The 13,660-nt window shown below is 31.0% G+C and overlaps 1 protein-coding gene across 2 annotated transcripts; it reads left to right on the plus strand.

Moving 5' to 3' along the window:
* Positions 1–3,107: 3,107 nt before the first annotated feature.
* Positions 3,108–8,337, plus strand: LOC130828393 (protein kinase STUNTED). 2 transcript variants are annotated; one of them, XM_057694359.1, is made up of 10 exons: positions 3,108–3,687; positions 3,970–4,058; positions 4,875–5,097; positions 5,195–5,884; positions 5,984–6,232; positions 6,318–6,481; positions 6,554–6,633; positions 6,963–7,110; positions 7,192–7,341; positions 7,801–8,337. In XM_057694359.1, the coding sequence occupies exons 1-10, from the start codon at positions 3,471–3,473 to the stop codon at positions 8,044–8,046; spliced, it is 2,256 nt and encodes a 751-aa protein (XP_057550342.1). In that variant the 5' UTR covers positions 3,108–3,470; the 3' UTR covers positions 8,047–8,337. The 2 variants fall into 2 exon arrangements, with proteins under 2 accessions (XP_057550342.1, XP_057550343.1); XM_057694360.1 differs by having other exon boundaries at positions 3,973–4,058.
* The last annotated feature ends 5,323 nt before the right edge of the window (positions 8,338–13,660 follow it).

Raw genomic sequence — 13,660 nt, forward strand, 5'->3', positions numbered from 1 at the left:
TACAATAAAAAATAAAAAATATGAAAGCAAGTAGGGAATTGATTAATGCATATAGTCCTACCAACATGCTTCGAGAAAGAATAAAATGAGGAACACATATTTATTATTGACTGAGGCAATATATTCTAACTTCAATTATTAATTTATTAATAAAAGAAAAAAAAGAAGATAACATCTGACAAAAGGTTAGTATAATGCACTTTCATTCCTAACAATTTTGCAACACCAATGGAGCCCATGCTATTCCAATTATGTGGATGCAACGTGTTGTAACTAGACTTGCTTGAGTTGTTTAAATTGAATTCAATTGATTTTAATTCGAAAATTGTTTAATTTAATCTAATAATAAAATGTTATTTACTACTCTCTTCGTACCATATAAAGTTTGACATATTGAAATGGATAAAATTAAAGAAAAATTATGGTGAATAATATAATTTTTTGTTAATTTTCTTATAATAATACTAACTATTGATTAAATATGAATAATACCAACTTAAGGGGTAATTCTTCTAGAATAATACCAACTTTAGTTTATTAACTAATTTACCAAATTTTATGTTAGAGATTTTCTATGAAAGTACCCCTTTAAGTTGGTATTATTCATGGTTAATCAATAATTAGTATTATTATAGAAAAATTAACAAAATGTTCTATTATTCACTGTAATTTTTTCCTAAAATTAAAAGAACATTATTTATGCAATTTTTTTTGCTATATATGCGAATTTATTATCATATTAAATGTTTTTATATACTATCCAATTAAAAAAATAACAATTACTTTGGATTTCTAGAAAAAATTAGATTTTGAATAAAACGAATCCTATATATATATTCATCATATTTGGGGGGATGAAGCATTGTTTAAGATTAGTTTTCACGTTTCATTAATTAATTATATGATAAAAAGTTTTACAAGGAAATGATTAACAAATAAAATAAATTAAAATAAACAAAAGTTCAAAAATATTTTAAGACTAAAACATGATTAAATCTATGAATATAATGCACATAAAAATTAGGGGGGTTCAAACTTAGATACCGAATCGATTCGAAAACGAAAATCTAGCTATTTTTTTTGGATAGTAAAAAACAATAATGATGTGCTCCGATTTGATTTTTGAAAATTTTTTTTTTCTCTTTTTGATTTTACGCTTTTTTTATACACAAAAGTATTATTTAAGCCTACATTCTTTTTTTTATAATCAAAATTATTTTTTATTGTTTGAAAACAAACTTTGCAATATTGTTGAGAATTATAAATATTTTGGAGAACCACATCTTTTAAGTATGTCTAAATGGAGTTGTTAAATATCTTTTTCTAAATAATCATATTATAAATTGATTCATAGAAAAAGAAAAAAAGTTGATCCTCTAAATTTGTCATGAAAACCAAAAATAATGTAGTATATATCAAAATGAGAAGAAAATTAAAACAAAATAAAATATCAATACCTAGTTTAGCTTATTCTATTTAGCCTTTTTGATTAAGGCATTGAAACGATCGTGTTACATATTGTCATTCCAAATTATTTTCACCCGCTTATGTAAGATACTCCTTTTTTTTTCTGCCCCTTTATTTTTTCATAATTTTCAAACTAAATTTTGAGTCTTAATATCTCTTAATAATACATAACTAAAAAAAATACATGATAAAAAAGTATATATTAAGAAGAATCTAACGAGATCTCACATGACTATATTTTATCTTCTATATATGTCCCAAAACAAATTTCTCTCCTCTTAAGATGAAATATATTTTAAATGGGAAGTATCTATGAACTAGTTCTCCTCATATTGATAAAACTAATAGTATTTGGATAATTGTATCTTAGATGATGTTTTTCTAATAAAAACTCAAAATTTAATCTTAGATGGATTATTGACAATTTAATATAGAAAAAATTGACAATAATAATTATAATTATTGTCTATTCACTTGAAATAATCTCAACTATTAGTTATTCTTTATTATATAAAAATCTTAATCATAAGGTATACCTGTTTAAAAAAATTCCAACTATTGATTTATGTTCATTAAAAAAACCAAAATTAGGTGGGTTACAAGAGAAAAATAATAGAATTATTTTGAGAAAATGCACCTTATACTTGAAAATATTATAAAATAATCAATATTGAAAATGTTTTGATTGAACAGATAATTATTGAAATTATTAATGTCTATTTTTCCATTATTAGACATGCTAACATAGTAACATATATACTTGTACACACATTGCAAAATCTCTCTGAAAATAAAGTCTGCAATCGTCAAATATAAGTAATTAAGTACCCTGAAAGTCCACTTAATACAAATACACAAAAACATGATGATCTCACAATCACTAATCAATTACATCTAAACAAGAATTTAAACTACACCTAACCACTAGTTTTGTTAGCTCTGCAAAAAATAGTAAATTCCTTTTCAAATTGCTAATCACCATCAATAATATAAATTATCTACTAAACACAAATTCTCTGATGAGATGATTTCCTCGATAGACTATTTTTAGTGGGTTAATCCAATGTATTTACAGTCTTAATGTGATCACTTATAACAAAAAATTAGTGTTCAGTGATCACTAGTTATGATCTTAAATTGATCTCTTAAAATTTTAAAGTGATCACCTTTTATAGTCATATAAAATAATTATTTATAATTTTAAAGTGATTACTTACAATCTTAAAATAATCTATTAGAGAAATAAACTGATTATCTGATACAACACTTACTGCTAAACAAATACAAAGTATTAATATTTTTAGTGAGGATGGAGAATACTCCTATATCCCACTCAAACCGTCATATTCTAGATTTTAGTATGTATGAATGAATTTGCCATGTTTTTTTTAGTTAGTGACTATGACTTTACTTTCTATGTTCACTCTTTTATTTTTAAATAGTATTTTATTACTTTAATTAATATACTTAATTTCTTAATTTTTGTGCTAAAAATAAATAAGTTCAAAATAAGTGACACAAAGTAATATAAATTATATGAATCATTACATATAATATATCTAAAATCTAAATCTTCATTTTAATTAGCAAAATAAATTCAAGATTGATGTCATAAACTACAAAACAAAAAGAATATGCCCAAAAATCTCACCTTCCCTTCCCCTATCAACAAATAAAACTTGTGCCATACACTCCCACTCTTCCCAGTACACCAAAGCAATACAACAATAATCTTTCCAAAAAAAATATATTTATATTATAATTAAAATTACTCCTATAATCTAAAAAAAGCTACAAACAGTGAAGCAAGGGAAGAGAGATTCCATTTATTAAAAAAAAAAAAAAAGGAAGAGAGATTCCATTCCCAAAACAACTTCTTTTCTCTAAAACCAACCAAAAAAAGTTTTCATCTCATTTTGTGTGTTCTTTTACTCTTTTTTCCCAAAACAAAACAAAATTATTAAATTTTGAGATCTGGGTATAGCATTTTATTGTTTACCCAGATGAAATTTGTCAAAAAAACCCACAAAATTGACGAAAATGGTGGTATTTCCATCGCCGGGGAATGCTCTTCCGGTGAAAACACCGGCGGGAAGACGGTTATTGTTGGGATAAGATTAGACCAAGAAAGTAAACAACTTCTAACATGGGCTTTAATGAAAATTGCTCATCCTGGAGACCGTCTTCTTGCTCTTCATGTTCTTCATCACTCTTCTACTGGTTTGTCCAATATATTTTTCTGGGCGAATTTAATTAACTTCTTTGATTTTGGGTTTTTGAAATTGATCGTGGGTTCAATTTATTTTGCTTTAACTTACCTACATTTTTCTGGGTTTTGATTTTGGGTGTTTGAAACTATTGTGTGTTGATTTTTTTATTAATTTAATAGTATTTTCTGGGTTCTTTTCGTTTGAGTGTATGAAAATTAATGTGGTTTGAATTTTTTTGCTTAATTTACTTGCATTTTTCTGGGTTTTAATTTAATTTTTGTGGGTTTCTTAGCAGATGTTGAACAATCTACGCTTCTTTCTTTGGTGAAGACATTTGATTCTACTCTTGCTGTTTACGAAGGCTTTTGTCATTTGAAGCAGGTAATCATATATTTCTATTGCATTTTTTGTTTTGATTGAATTTTCTTGAATTATGTTGAGATGGCGCGCAAGTTAATTAACAGTGAAATATGCTAATTTTTTGGGGGGATTTTCCCATTTAATTCCTCTATCTATGAGTTGATTTGTTTGTTAGAACAGTAATTATAATGTTTTTTATTTGTAGATTTTGTTTATTTAATGTCCTGTTACTGTTTGCTAATGATTAAATTGGGGGCTGATTTTTCACACTATAATTGTGATTCATGGAAGGAAGATTTCAATTCTGATTTAATTGGGATGATTTGTTGGAGATTTTGTTGTGATACTTGAAATGAATTAGGAGATAGGACATAGGAGTACTAATTTTTTAAATCTTTTTTTTGAAGATTAATTGTTAAATTATTAGGCATTTATGAAAAATCTACTTGAAATTCAATCCTCATTATGAATGATGTGACTGTGATTTAAGAATTGTACTTGAATTTTGCAATAAATGTCTTAAGGCAATTTTTTTTTTTTAATTTCTTATTTATTTATTTATTTTTTTTACCAATTCTCAACTAAAATAAAGCTAGTCTTCTTATAAATTTGATTGTTTTGGTGGGTATTTTTGTTTCGGAGACAACCTCTTTGTTTATTTCTAACAAGGGTAAATTTGCGTACCTCCGATCCCTTCCAAACTTACCCTAGTTGGGAATCACCGAATGTCATTGAGGCAATGAAATGTTGGTTTTTTTAGTTACATTTATTATCTCGAAATTATGATCAGAAATTTCGCAAAAATGGAGGTTAATTGCTATGATTTGAATTACTCAGGTGGATTTGAAGTTGAAGGTGTGTAGGGGATCATCTTTAAGGAAAATTTTAGTTCGAGAAGCTAAGGCATATGAAAGTGCTACGCTTATTCTAGGAACTTGTAAAGCGCAACACATGATTCGATCTCCAACTTCAGTAGCTAAGTATTGTGCGCGGAAATTGCCAAATAGCTTCTCGGTTTTTGCTGTAGATAACGGAAAAATTGTTTACCGTAAAGAACCTGGTAATCTATTTTCTATGGGATTATTTACTAGTTTTAGCTATATTGTTGCAATAATGGTCTATGGCTTATAGGAAGACATTTGTTTTTTATTGAACAGGAAACTGTAAGCTCTCTCGTTTGGGTTCAGGATCAAAAGTCGACAATGTAGAATTGGATGGAAATGGGAATGTTTCCAATAGTTCAGTAGAACCTGGTCATGAAATTTGTGAAGCTTTTGCGAAACATTATTCCGTGGCTAGAAGAAGTACCTTGATAAAAAGATACTTCGGCTGTGGTCCCATCTCGACTTGGGCTGATTACCCTTGTGATGAAATGCCAGAGGAGTCTGGTGCTAACGAGAGAAAGGATGGATCTTTAGCTTTGGTTCCGTATCAAGCACCTGATGCCTCGTCAGTTCCAGAGTCGTCTGTGAATCAAGAGGCACATGGGTTGAAACCCGGTTGGCCGTTAGTTCGACGAGTGTTCTTACCAAAGCATCATGAGCCCGATAAGGTTCTAAGCCGGAAAACTTCCATGGTTCGCCGGGTATTTAAAATTCCTGGGAGACATTCTTCTATGGCTGTGCACCCTGATAGAAAAAGACGTGAGTCTGATCATATGGATGAGCATTTGTCTGATTCGGTTGCGGAGAGTCGGGCTATTGTTCCATTCGATGTTCCTCCCTCCCCTTTTGACGGGATGAATTATCTGACAAAAGAACTAGAAGGATTTCATGAAAAATATTCATCCACTTATAGATTATTTGCATACCAAGAACTTTTGTCGGCTACTTCAAATTTTGCTCCTGGTTTGTTCACTCATCCCGTTTTTTTAGTTTTGTTGCCTAATGAATCATGATGGTTCAGTATTACTAAAATTTCCTTCAATCTAACTTCTCATTGTGCAGAGAAAATGATCGGAAAAGGGGGTAGTAGCCAGGTTTACCGAGGGTGTCTTCCTGATGGGAAGGAGCTGGCCGTAAAAATACTAAAGCCATCAGAGGTTGCACTGCAGGAGTTCATTGCTGAAGTTGAGATCGTTACAACTATCAATCACAAGAATATCATATCCTTGTATGGATTTTGCTTCGAGGAAGAGAGTCTAATCCTGGTCTATGATTTCTTTTCACGAGGAAGTTTAGAAGACAATCTTCATGGTTTGTCCGAGCTTTCTGTTTTTCCGATATGATATTGAATGAACAAACTCTTGTCTCCTAAAAGATTTTCTGTTTTGTGAAGCAGGCAGTGAGACTAGTGCAGGCGCATTTGGCTGGGTAGAAAGATATAGGGTGGCGACGGAGGTAGCAGAGGCATTGGACTATCTACACAACAGAGACTCGCAGCCTGTGATTCATCGGGATGTCAAATCTTCCAATATTCTCCTCTCCGAGGAATTTGAACCCCAAGTATGCTTTGTTCAAGCAAGTTATATGCGTATTTTTCCTATGAAATTTCTAACACGTGATTTGGCAATTCAGCTTGCAGATTTTGGACTTGCCACTTGGTCTTCGAGTGCATCTTCTTTCTTGGTTTCCTCAGACGTTGCAGGAACCTTTGGGTGGGTAGTGTTTTTCTTTCAGAATGTTACCTTATTGTCCATATTAAATCAATTTAAGAGCAAATAAATTGAGTTATGTGTTGGAAATACTCTTCCCACATCACTGAAATACCATATGGTTGATGGGCAATCCTCTTAATACCATATGGTTTTTGGAAAGAGTGAAACTTATCAAATGTTATATGCAAGTCAATGCTCATTACTCGTGGGTTTGTGGGCCCGAGCCCATAGATGCCCCGTGAGTGTATCCACACTAGTGGGCCCATGGGGTGATCATGTGACGAATTGTCACGCCCTAACACTATGATTCTTACAAATTTGCATTGCAGATACCTGGCCCCCGAGTACTTCATGCATGGGAAAGTGACTGACAAATTGGATGTGTATTCGTTCGGTGTTGTACTTCTTGAGCTTCTTTCAGGAAGAAAGCCAATAGATAGTGGAAATCCGAAAGGCGAGGAGAGCCTTGTCATTTGGGTAAGTCTTATATAAGTGCAAGATTTTTCCTCCGAAATATGTTGAGAACATATCATAATATAGGCAATATATATTATGCAGGCAACCTCAATATTAAAAGATGAGAAGCTGTCTCAATTGTTAGATCCTAGGTTAGGCAGCAACTATGACCATGATCAAATTGAAAGAATGGTATTGGCTGCCACCCTTTGCATCAGACGTGAACCTCAAACGCGACCTCGTATTGGCAATGTAAGTCTGAATCTCTTCTCTTTACTTGAATGTTACTCGGACTCTTTAGTTCTTCATTACAATGTTAAATCCGTGACGCTCTATCGTGGATAGAGGTGTTCATTCGGGTCATCAGGTCACGTGTTTCGGGTCGGTTTAAAATCGGGTTTTGATTCCTCATTGATTTTTATATAATTTTAAACTCATTTTAAGTCGGGTTCGGTTACATGTCGGATAAATATCAGGTCATCGGGTCTGTTTTGAACCCCTCTAATCATGGATATGAACTGTTGCTATTGTATTTGAACCAAAGACGGTAGAAAATTTTCGTGAATTTCTCTTGTCGAATACTTGGACATGAGGTAGTTGTGTCTGAATTTAGCACCCTAAATATGACTAGCACGGTGTGTAATCATCATTACATTTGATATACTCTAACTATCATATCATATGCTTAATCGACTTGCACATATTTCTCAGGTTTTGAAGCTACTCCAAGGTGACGATGAAGTAATAACGTGGGCAAAGCAGCAAGTGAATAGCTACCCTGTGGATTTTGATGTTTTTGAAGGCGAGACACCACGCTCTGATATTCAATCTCATCTTAATGTAGCTTTGCTCGATTTAGTTGAAGACGACAGTGCATCTATTAGCAGTAATGAGCCGAATATATCTCTAGAGGATTATCTAAGAGGGAGATGGAGCCGCTCTTCAAGTTTTGATTAAATGTCGATATTAGAACACCGTGATAAATGACCTTTTCTGTTGGTGTTAATTCTCTCGTGTATAGGTGTCGGTTTTGTTTATATTCCCATTTTGATGTCGTCGACTTTGGTAGAGAGGATGTATGCGCAAGTCGGTCTTCCCTCCTCCAAGTCTTGTTGCCTCTTCTAAAAAGTTTTAGTTGTGGACTTGAGCTCATACTTCAATAAGTATAGTTTCAACTTTTAACTTTTATATTGGTTAAATGTAGCAAATTGGAGGCAATAATAATAGGTCTTTCTGCTGTCGTTGTGATTTGATTTTTGTTGGACAACTTCCATATTATTGGGTGTATGATATATGAATCATGGAAATGGCAAAACGTGAACGACAAGAGTTGACAAGGAATAGGTAGACATGGACATCACTATTTTTTCTGTCTATTTTTGATTACAATAAAAAAAACTTTAAATATTAAGAAATAGTGTGGAGGGTGTTTGACAAAGTAATTTGTTGCCAATTTAAGCTTATTTTATACAAATAGAGGGTTGGGTGGTTAAATAAGTAAATGCTAATTTTTGGTAGTTAGCTGGTTGAAATAACATATTGTTACGAATATGCTGCTTTTGAATAAGCTACTTATATTAGCGGGTTTAAAATTAACTAGTCAAATTAGTTAATGAAATTAGCTGGTCAAATCAACCACTATAGTTAGCTATCAGCTATTAGTCATTTGACAAATACTTTTATAATCATTTGAATTGTATGAATGGGAATAAAAGAAACTTTTTAGTTATATTGCCACAGCCATCTAAAGTTAATCTGATAAATTATCGCAAAATAAAAAAGATGAATCATAAAAAAGTGTGACTAAGTCAAAGGGATGTACGGAGTAATCAGTGCTCCATGGATCATGAGTAACTATTGCTTTTAGTGATTGGTCTCTTTAAGCATTGTAGAGTCACATGGCTTACCAGTTACAGGAATCAGCCGAAGTACCTTGTACAGCCCTGCTTCATTTGTCGGTTTGGACACTAAAGTCTCCCAAACACTAATTGACAGATTTACATTTTAATTTTACTAGTTTATTGCTAGAGCAATCTAAAGTTAATCCGATTAACCCAAATTAACCTATTAAATTCGAAATAATCCGCATGTAAAATCAATATCAGACAATTAATTATATTTACATATATCTAATGACTGAAATTAACCCAATTTGAGATATTATATCTAAAATCCATATGATATTCGAAAAAAACTTTTTCAGTTAAATTCGTATAAGCCCTAATTCTAAGAAGAGTCTCAAATATATCTTCATCATTATATTCAGTATATCCTGACTATAAGAAACTATGATCAGGGTCTAAAAAAGGAAGGTAGACGGTAACCCAAACCCAAAAAAGAATGCGGTTAAAGAGTCCATTGGCTCGAGAAAAATCTTCAGAATGATAGGTTTCTACAACGAAAATAACTGAGCAAAACTGAATCTGCAAGCTTGCACCTTACTATACAAGCTTGACCCTTAAACATAAAATTAGATATAAATAAAAAAAACATATAAATAAAATAAAAATAAATAGGTAAAAAACGAGTAGAAGAATGATATGTAAAAGGCAAATGCAAAAAGAAAGAATACAATCTGGTAAGCGAGAGGGTATTAAACATATACTATCTTCAAACATATACTATCTTTAAAATAGTTTTATACATTAGTGTCCTCGTTAATTTAAAAATATATATTATTATTAAAGTATTTTCAAAACTTAATTAATTTTCAATTAATCCTTAATATTTAGGTATTGAAAGTATGAAAAGGTGAAATTGTTTTATGATTCAATGTGACTCCATATATAGATAGAAGGCCCTACAAATATTAAAAACAAATTCCATCTAAAATTAACACTTACTTTTCTTATCAATCATCTACATAAATTTGATATTTTTTCTAATTTTAATAGTTTGTTATATTTTTTTTATTTAAAATAATTCCCATTACTCTTCAATTTTCGTCAATCCATATTTCTCTTTTAATATCGTTTATATAAAATATCCTTTGATAAATTGGTGATGTTTGTAAGGTAAAGCTATATATTCATTGGTGGCATGTAGCATGCAAACACGTTACATTTTAGCGTCACCATGTTTCCACCTCCAAACAATTACTTGTATATCACATATCCACATGCATGAGGATCAGATGATGCATGCATGCATGCATCATCCATGTACTCTGTATATTAGCTTATGATAACATGCATGTAATGCCGAATCTAAATTACTACTCTTAGTATCATGTAAGTTGGCTACTCATGTGTTTTGAATTAACTCCACAACTATGTTTTTATGTTATATATTATATAATTTAATTTAAATTGAATTTATAATCAAATAACTCAAATTATCACTAGATTTCTGCCTAAACTTTTGCTAATATGCTTATCTCACACTACCTATTTTGCCCTGGTCCAAAATTTAGGTTCTCGAATTTGGATATATCTAGAAAAAGTGTATTGATGACTCGATGTTGTTGGTCACTTATTATGAAAATAAGGAAATAGAAATAACATACTCCCTCCGTTCTTTTTTGATCTTTCATTTTGAGTTTTTCACACATATTAAGAAAAATAGAATCTTTGGGTTGTAGTAGGTATTATTTTAATTAAATAGTAGTGTGAAATAATGATTGTATTGGAAGTATGAGGTTGTATTGGGTATTATTTTAATTAAATAGTAGTGTGAAGTAATGATTGTATTGGAAGTATGAGAGAGAAAATAATTATAAATAAAAGAAAAGGGGTACATTAAAAGAAAAGAGGGGTTTTAAGGGGTAAAAGTGGGATAAAAACTTTCTAAAAATAGAAAGTATTCTAAAGTGGAAGAACTTTTGAAACTACCCGTTATAGTAATGTGGAAGATCAAAAAAGAACAGAGGGAGTACTTATTTAGTTGTCAGTATGAGATGGTGAAAACAAACTGTAAAATTTATATAATTGTGGTAGAAAAATCTTTTGACACGATGATAAAATTTTTATCAAAATGGAATTGACTTTTCCACTCCCAACTCTTCAAATAGGCCCAATAGTTGTTATTGGAGCCCAATATTAGATCAAAGTGAGAAAATTTGAAATGATTAAGACAAATTAACAACAAAATGAACGGAATAAGATAAGTTTCAACTTAATTCTAAAAGTAAGCGTGCAATTTCCAAACCTGTGGTTTGGGGCTATTTGCAGTTACTAACTGCGAACAGGTCAAAAAAAATAAACTAGTTGTTCTCATAGTAAATTGGAACAACTTTGACTTTTTTTTGATCTGTTCGCACAATATGCTCCACAAATACGCACAGGTCAAATAAAAGTGAAGTAGCTATTCGCAGAAAAAAAAGTCAATGTTGTTCGCAGTTAGTAACTGGGAACAACTAGTTTGTTTTGTTTGACCTAACTGCAAACAGCCTCAAACCACAGGTTTGGGAATTGCACGCTTACTTTTGGAAATAAGTTGAAACTTATCTTATTTCGTTCGTTTTGTTGATAATTTATCTTATTCATTTCAAATTTTCTCAAACTGAAGAGTAGTATTGGACTGGATTAGATGCTGAATGGGCTTATCTTGAAGTACAATTAAGAATTTTTGAGAAAGTATTAAATCGTCTTACGCTGAAACATATGACATATCCATATAAGGAGACAATTAGTGTAAATTTTAAAAATGAGGGTTCTAATGTTCAAAGTGTCAATTTTAACATTTAAAATGATGTTTTAAATTAATGATTAAATAAGGAGTACTTTATGTATGAAATACTTGATATAGTTGGAATACTTAACCCAATCTGAGACTATCTCACAATGAGACCGTCTTAAATGAGAAATTATGAAAAATAATTATTTGGAAAATCATTTTTTCTATATTTTTAATTTGGTTGGATGATTGATTAAGATGGGAAAAATGGGTGGAAAAGTGTTTTCCATCACTTTGCAAAGATTTCCTCCAAATTGTGTTTTCCATCACTTCTTGTTCATATGATTTTGTTTTTGGGTCTAAATATTCTAAATGCGTTGCTTTCCAAATAAATTTTATATTTCTTTTCTGTAAGTCCACATTCTCTCCCCCTAAGGATTGGAATATTGTCTCATTAAAGTGGTAATCAACAAATCTAGCTTGAAATTGATCACCAGTTAATGGTTCAAGATATCGAATGATTGATGGAGATTCAAAATTGACATATATTCCCATTATTCTTCTTTGTGGACCCATTTTTGTACGTTGAGAGGGAGCAATGGGCACATATACAGCGCATCCAAAGATTTTCAAATGTAAAATATTAGGTTCATGACCCGCTACTAATTGCATTGGCGAATATTTATGATTAGCTGTAGGTCTTAGCCTAATCAATGATGTTGTATGTAATATTGCATAATCCCAGGCCGATAATGGTAATTTTGATTTCATTAGAAGTGGTCTTGTAATTAATTGCAATCTCTTAATTAAGGATTCAGCAAGACCATTTTGTGTGTGAGCATGTGGCATAGGGTTTTCCACTTTAATTCCAATTGACATGCAATAATCATTAAAAGTTTGAGATGTGAACTCGCCGGTATTGTCTAATCTAATACTTTTTATTGTATAATCAAGAAAATGATTTTTCAATTGGATGATTTGTGCATGTAGTTTTACAAATGCATTGTTTCTACTTCATAGAAGGCTTCCATGTGGCCATCTTGTGGAAGCGTCTATTAAGACCATAAAGTATCTAAAAGGTCCACATGGTGGATTAATTGGTCTACATATATCTCCTTGAATTCTTTCAAGAAATATAGGAGATTCAGTAACAATCTTATTTACTGATGGTCTAGTAATAAATTTTCCAAGAGAACAAGAGGTGTATAAGAGCCTATTTGACTGGGAAATCTTAATATTTCTTAGTGGATGCCCGACTAAATTTTCTATTATTTTATGCATCATCCCAGTGCCAGAATGACCTAAGCGGTCATGCCATAGAGTGAATATCTCTTTATTGTCTAGTCTTATCACATTTATTTCAATCGTGCATATATGAGTGAAATACAACCCCGATGAATATATCCTTTCAAGGATAATTTTTGTGCCATTACTTTCTGTTGTGAGGCATATGAATTCTTTTTCATTTATGGTTTTAGTTTCCATATGGTAACTATTCTAACGTATTGCCTTAAAACTGATAAGATTTTTCGAGATTTACTCAAATATAGTGCATCATTTATTACTAATTTTGTCCCCATATGGAGTATGATACATGCTTTTTCAGTGCCTTCAATTATTTGTTGTTCCTGATATGGTATTGACATTTGCCTGAAGCAATTTTAAGTTTGAAAAATATTCTCGATTTTTCAATATTTTATGTGTGGCTCCATTGTCTAGGAGGTAATGAAATGTTGATCTATCTACTGATATTTCCTTTTCTAAGACAAGAGAAGAAAAAAAATTATATTATTAATATAAAGCCAGAATACTCAATACAAAAACATAAGTAGAGAATTACAACTTATCAAATTAAAATAAAAGGAAAACAAGTTAGAGAAACAGAAAATGCATCTACTCATCTCAAAAGATGTAATTATTTTCTTTTTAGGGATCAAGTTTGTGGAGGTTCACATCC

The sequence above is a fragment of the Amaranthus tricolor genome, chromosome 12 (genome assembly GCF_026212465.1).
Source record: "Amaranthus tricolor cultivar Red isolate AtriRed21 chromosome 12, ASM2621246v1, whole genome shotgun sequence".
Classification (NCBI taxonomy): domain Eukaryota; kingdom Viridiplantae; phylum Streptophyta; class Magnoliopsida; order Caryophyllales; family Amaranthaceae; genus Amaranthus; species Amaranthus tricolor.